General features: G+C 45.7%; 1 protein-coding gene across 2 annotated transcripts in view; it reads right to left on the reverse strand.

Moving 5' to 3' along the window:
* The window catches only part of Cnmd (chondromodulin), a 25,649-nt gene that overhangs the window by 4,546 nt on the left and 14,164 nt on the right, over nucleotides 1–6,939 (reverse strand). For both annotated transcript variants that reach the window (XM_005366048.3, XM_005366047.3), the window contains exon 5: nucleotides 4,058–4,211. In XM_005366048.3, coding sequence (XP_005366105.1) covers nucleotides 4,058–4,211 — 154 coding nt within the window. The remainder of the gene's footprint in view (nucleotides 1–4,057; nucleotides 4,212–6,939) is intronic.

The following is a 6,939-nucleotide window of genomic DNA, read 5'->3' on the forward strand; positions in this document are numbered from 1 at the left end:
AAGATTTATTATGTATACAGTGTTCTGTCTGCATGTACGCCTGCAGGCCAGAAGAGGGCGGCAGATCTCATTACAGATGGTTGTGAGCCACCATGTGGTTATTGGGAATTGAACTCAGAACCTCTGGAAGAGTTGCCAGTGCCCTTAACCTCTGAACCATCTTTCCAGCCCCCTTTTTGGTTTTTCTAGACAGGGTTTCTCTGTAGCTTTGGAGCCTGTCTTCTGTACACCAGGGTGGCCTAAAACTCACAGATCCGCATGCCTTTGCCTCCTGAGTGCTGGGATTAAACACGTGCGCCACCACTACCTGGCCCCAACTTTTACTTTCTTGATAAAAGAGGACAGAAAGTTGTTCCTCTGTTTTTCCTAGATGTAGATCTAGAATTAGGAATTGATAAATAAGCATAATGGATAAGGTAACACGCTACAGAGAGCAAAGTGATAGGCTAACAGGAGACTTGATGGTGTCGTGGAGTGGACACTAGTGCCAAAATCTTTATAGCTTATCGTTTGGGTTGTAAATAAGCAAAGCTGCTGATCAGTATGCTATAACCTGCAGCCCTTTGTACTCCTAATCGATTGATTGTATAGACATAAAACTTTACATCTTCATCTGAGGCATTGTCTTGGTTAATTCTTTTAAGAAAATTCACAAGGGATAGAAAAATCAGATGTTTTTATGTATGAGGGCATTAAGGTGCAAACCAAGTGGCTGGCCAAGATCACAAACTGAGTGACAGCAAGGACAGGATAGGAACACTGTCTCCAACCCAGCACCGCGGTTAGCCACCTCCTCGTGTATCTAGCAGTGCTGATGACAGGTGAGTAACAGAGATGGAAAGAACCGCAGAGCATTGCGGTAGCGTCTCCCTGAGCTTTCTTTGTGTACAATGGAGCTAGTAGTATCTCATTCACAGGGTGATAGGGCTGAGAAAAACCTTATCTAAGGGTCTTAGCATATAGCAAGCTCACAAACATTAGGTAGCATTCTTATAGTTTGTTATTTATGAGAACTAAGATACGCTTTGAAGCCGTGGGTAGATTCCATGAATAGTGTATGGTTGGAGAAGCACCAAGGAGACCTGAATCAGCTCACACTACACAGCTAGTTGAAGGACCTCAGGCAAATTAGTCTCTCTTCATCTAGTGTCTTTCCCTAGATCTTGGGAACTTGTGTAAATTGTATCAGCAGTTGGTAAAGATGAAATGAGGACAAAGTAGGTTGCTCTAGGACGTGGCTGTCCATTTCTGGCCTGTGTTCACCTACCCTCCCCCTTGGTTATCCAGCTGTGTGATACTGGTAACCTGTTTTCTTCAACAGCCAACGTTCAGTCTGCAAGACTATTACTAGAACCAGACAGGGAGCTGGGCATTGTAGGAAAGATTTAATTTCTTTATAATAAAATACAATTGCACTCACCACAGATTAGTGGGCAATTCATTTTAATGCCTATGATAATCCTATGCACATGCCAACATTTATTTAGTCCTTTGCTAATCTGAGGCATTTATATAGTCTTGATTCATGTAAATTTTACATTTTTTATGATGCTGGGTATCAAATGAGGCAAGCACTCTGCCACTGAGCTATACCTCCAGCCCACACCTCCCATAACTCTTGTATAGATACTGTGTTGACCGAGTATGTAAGATCTTATCATGTGTTTATGTTAGAAGGGTAGACGTAGGGAATAAGCTTGATTCCAAGGGTGACATCACTCATCTTGGTCCTGCCATTTGTCTGGTCTGCTCTCCACTTGCTGTACCCTGCTCTGTGTTTTGCAGTCTCTCCTGTTGTTATGCAGTTTACCTGTTTTCATGTGCGTGTAGGTCAGAGGTTAACCTTGGCAGGTATTCCTCAGGAGTCATACCCTGTTTTTGGTTTTTGTGGGATTTTTTTCATGTTGGTTTCTTACTGGGACCTGGGGCTCACCAATTAGATTACCCGCTGACCACCGATCTCTATCCACTGAGCTCTCTTTCCAGACTTGCAGCATATAACTCAGAGTACAGATGGTTTTCTGCTGTGTTCGCTATTGCCTCTCACACCTAGGACAAATTCTATGGCACAGGATAGGCCGTCAGGGGTGTAATTTTGTAAACTGCACTAGGTAAATCTGAACAAGTGAACTCGGGGTAGTTCTGGTTGTCCTGAGAGAAGAGCATGGTAGTAGTGTGGGAGACTCTAGTGGAAAAGACAGTGTTTTGGGGTGAGAAGGCACAAAGGTCCACCTAGATAACAGGAGTGGGGACTGAGAAATGGCATGTGGCCATATGGGCTGGGACACAAAGGCAGATGGCGCCGGGCAGTGGTCGCATGCACCTTTAATTCCAACACTTGGGAGGCAGAAGCAGGCAGATCTCTGTGAGTTTGAGGCCAGTCTGGTCTACAAGAGCTTGTTCCAGGACAGGCTTCAGAGCTACAGAGAAAGCCTGTCTATGAAAACAACAACAACAACAACAACAACAAAAAACCAAAAACCAAAAAACAAAGGCAGATGCATGCAGTGTGTGCTCTTTGTGGCCTTGCTTTAGCTCTGCAATCTGGGGACATGCTTTCTTCCTAATCCTGCCTACAGCCTCAGGGTCCTTCTTTTTTGTTTGTTTTAACTCTCCATCTATTTATGGTTCATTCTTTTTTTTTTTAATCTTTTAAGATTATTTATGTTCTTCTGTCAGCGTGTACGTTTGCAGCCAGAAGAGGGCACCAGATCTCATTACAGATGGTTGTGAGCCACCATGTGGTTGCTGGGAATTGAACTCAGGACCTCTGGAAGAACAGTCAGTGCTCTTAACCTCTGAGCCATCTCTCCAGAGTCCTCAGGGTTCTTCCTAACCCTCTGCCAGGTATGACATGGCGTTAGTTGGTATGGGTTGAGAGGAACCATCTCCTTCAGACTTTGGAGCAAGATGAGACTTGTGAACAATAAGAATCAGTTATTCATGGTAGAATCAGAAAGCTGTACCCTCTAGGCGGGTTAGGGTATTGTTTTGGTTGTGGCAGAGCAAGCATAACAATGGACAGGGTATCATATAGCACGGGCTGGTCTGCTTGCTGTGCAGCTAAGGATAGCCTTCACTGATCCTCCTCCCTAGAGCCTTCCTAGTGCCAGGACTAACAAGCAGTACCACCAGGCCCAGCTCACTTTAATGAGTTCCAGTCATATAGTTCAGGGCATTAAGCACAATGTGTTGCTACACCGCCATCTATCCATAGAACTGCCTGTTTGTTTGTTTTGTTTTTTTGTACCCTGCCTAGCCTAGTGGGTTTAATGCCTACATTTTCTCCATTTCCTCATTGCTGTCTTCTGATATTCAATAAAACCTTTCTGAAAACAGCCTATCTCACGCGTGTAAGGAGAAAGTCCTTCCTCTCCACCTGATCCACAGCTATAAAGTAGTCCTTGGGGAGACCAGTGTGTTGACCCCCGTAGAAATGAAGTGTGAGGCCCTTGGGGACAGAAGAGTGAGGGCTGTTGGAATTACCTGCCCTTTGCCACCCAGAAATGACTCCGTGTGTGCTCCTGCCTCACACCAAGGGGACCCTGCACTTATTTCTCTGGTTTTGGAAGCTCATATCAAGCTTTGAGCTTGAGGAATCTCAGCCTGTACCCACTGCAGCTTGTGGCTGCCCCATAATTCTAGGTTTGAATATAATAAAACATCGGCAGCATGACAACTTCTTAGTCTCCTGATGCTATGCTTTAAGAATAAAGAAATGTAAAATGGGAAGGCGCAAACAACAGAGATTAAGGGACAGGGGAGGAAGAAGCAGGGGCCATAAATAGAAACCGCAGATATGCAGAGGTGCTCTGTCTTCCTCCTGCCTCCCTTTAGCCTGCTGTGCCTTCCCTTTCATAGGGCAGGCCCACCCCAACTCCCCCACCCCACCCCATCATTTCCTTCTCTGTTGTCTCTCATGCTATTACCAAAACTCAGCCAACAACTGTCCCAGGTTACCATTTTTTGTTCCGAGCTTAGGTCAGTGGAGGGGGCTTCCAAGAACCACAGCGGCAGGGAGAATTCCAAGCCCTATTATAAAAACTTAAAACTTTACCTTTTGGATACATAGGCTTAAGCCAGAAAATAGGGAGGTCTCCACAGAGTTCAAGGACTTTAGAACTCAAGAAGCTGTTGTCTTTCACGGGCTGGTCCACGGCCACCCAGATAAGAGAATTTTCTTCATATTTAAGTGGCATGATCTTGCCTTCCTGTAAGAATGAAATAACTGCCCGTGAGCAGAGGATGGTGGCGCATGCTGCATGTCGAGTCGGGCTACTGTGGGATTATTTGGCTTTGTGTGAACTATGGGACAGCTCTGTGTGCACATACCACACGCACACCTAAGACTCCAGCCTCCGGTTTGCATGCCCCACACCCCCCCAACACCCTGCTTCTAGGCAGCCCTCATGTGTGCAGAGAAGTGTTTGGAGTCGAAGTGAAAATTACTTGATACCAACTTTGAGAGTTAGGTTAATCTGATGTTTTCGATCAAAGATGTTTTGAGGAAAAGCCATTGAACAGACCCTGAAATCCTATAAAGGATAGAGGAACCCTTCATTTGAAGTGAAAATCTTCTGGGGTTTTGTTCTGCAGCTTCCAAACAACAATGGAAAAAGCAAGTGATTGGTTCTTTAATGTCTCCAGTTCAAAGTATTATTTAACATAAGCCAGCCCTCCATTTCCCAGCTATAAGAGAACGTATTTCAGATGTTCCTCGCATCTAGCACACCACCGAGATTTCAAAGCTAAGCCCTGGATTGTCTTCCACAGCGAGATGCGGAGGGTGGTTTGATAACCCAGGAGACAAATTTGTTTTTGCCAGGTTGTTCCTTTCATGTATTTATTACTTTGCAGTAGGCTGGAGAAATTAAAATGTTTCTTCCCCACTTTAGGTAAAAGCAGCACTTCATTTGTGTGTTCCCCCTCGGACGTATGGTTGCATTAAGCAACTTAAAGTTATTGGAGGAAGGTAACACTCAGGTAATCCAGTTATTTACCTTAAATTAAATGGCTCCAGCCAGGAAATGAATGTTCTCTGAGCACAGTCGTTTTTTAAAGTTACACAAAAACTGTTGAAGAACTTAGGAGAGCAGCGGCACGTAAATCTGCTCCATCGTCGCCTGACAGAGTGGAGAGGAGTGCTCGACTGGGGTGCACCCTGGGAGCTGGGATGTTGTCAGGCTTGGAGCACGTGGGCTACCCTGGGGTGCACCCTGGGAGCTGGGATGTTGTCAGGCTTGGAGCACGTGGGCTACCCTGGGGTGCACCCTTGAGCTGGGATGTTGTCAGGCTTGGAGCACGTGGGCTACCCTGGGGTGCACCCTGGGAGCTGGGATGTTGTCAGGCTTGGAGCACGTGGGCTACCCAACATCCACCTCCCCCCATCTTTTCCTTTGCAACACAACCTGCTTTTTGCTGGAGGCAGCAGGGTGCCCATGGTAAGGAGGAACACTTGCTGCTTCATGCTTCCCTGACAGTGGCCAAAGTCAGGCAGTGAGGTCCAGACTGAAAGACAGTGCATGTGAGTGAGGGGCCTGTCTCTCCCTATTAAAGGTAAATCAGGATTGGCTACCAATGATCAGCTTTTACATTCTATTTATTTATTTAGAGGGGGGAATAAAGAGACAGAAGCGGGGAGCAGAGCATTTTTCTGAGACAGGCCCTTTGACTCTGTGGGGCTCCTCAGAGATGCTAGGCTAGCTGAGGACGAATTCCCAGGGGTCCTCCTTTGTCTCTGACCCCCAGTTCTGGGACTGCGTGCATATGCTACACACTGAGTTCTAGGATTGAACACAGTTCCTCGTGTTTGTCCTCAGGCACTGTAGTTACCGTGCAGGCTTCCTGGTTCCTGCGTAAGTGCTGGGGAAGAACTGGGGAAGAGGGCGTTCAGCATCACCTCGTTTAGGGCTGGGAGGAGAGAGATGGTAATGATGGCAGTCACCGCAGCGTGTGGTGCTCCAGCTGCTGGCCTCCAGTCCCTGCCTGCTGAAGGTACTCTAAATGGAGTCACCTGCTGCTGACATCCATGAACATGGCTGATTTACCCAGCTGTGCTTTCTCAATTGGTTTTCATCCATCAGAGCATTCACCATGCATCCGTAAACAACAAAACCACAAGACGGTCTACTCTGACCTAACAATCAAGTGCAAAGATTAAAATACAACACTACTTGCCATAGTTGAGCAATTGCCGGGCGGTGGTGGCGCACGCCTGTAATCCCAGCACTCAGGAGGCAGAGGCAGGCGGATCTCTGAGTTCGAGGCCAGCCTGGTCTTCCAAGGGAGTTCCAGGACAGGCTCCAAAGCTACAGAGAAACCCTGTCTCGAAAAACCAAAAAAAATAAAAATAAAAATAAAAATAAAAATAAAAATAAACATAGTTGAGCAATTTGCAAATACTGTTATCTGAAATTGAAGGTTCCTGAAATGTTTGACTTAAAGACTTAAAATATAGTCGTAGCTAGGCATGGTGGTTTACACCTTTAATCCCAGCTCTAGGGAGGCAGACAGAGTCAGATCTCTGAGTTCAAGGCCAACCTGAGTTCCAAAACAGGTAGGACTACGTAATGAGACCCTGTCTAAAACTAAAGGAAAAAAGAAAAAATACATATACTAATCATATGCTGGTCTCTCATTCATTCATTGTAACCTACACTAAAGTGAAAACAAAAATCTTGTAGTAGCTAATTGCATATCTGAAAAGATTATTACACACAGGATACAAACTCACCAAACTATCAATTTTGGCTGCTTTTAGGTTATGCAGTTGTGATATTCATCCTTATACTTTCATGTGTTCATCATGAGAGAAAATCCATTAAAGCCAATGAGATGACTCAGTGGGTAAAGTCACTTGCCACCAAACCTGACGACCTGAGTTCAATCTCCAGGACCCACAGGTTGTCCTGTGACCTCTTGCACACAAGCCTGCATACA

This window comes from Microtus ochrogaster, unplaced genomic scaffold (assembly GCF_000317375.1).
Source record: "Microtus ochrogaster isolate Prairie Vole_2 unplaced genomic scaffold, MicOch1.0 UNK6, whole genome shotgun sequence".
Classification (NCBI taxonomy): Eukaryota; Metazoa; Chordata; class Mammalia; order Rodentia; family Cricetidae; genus Microtus; species Microtus ochrogaster.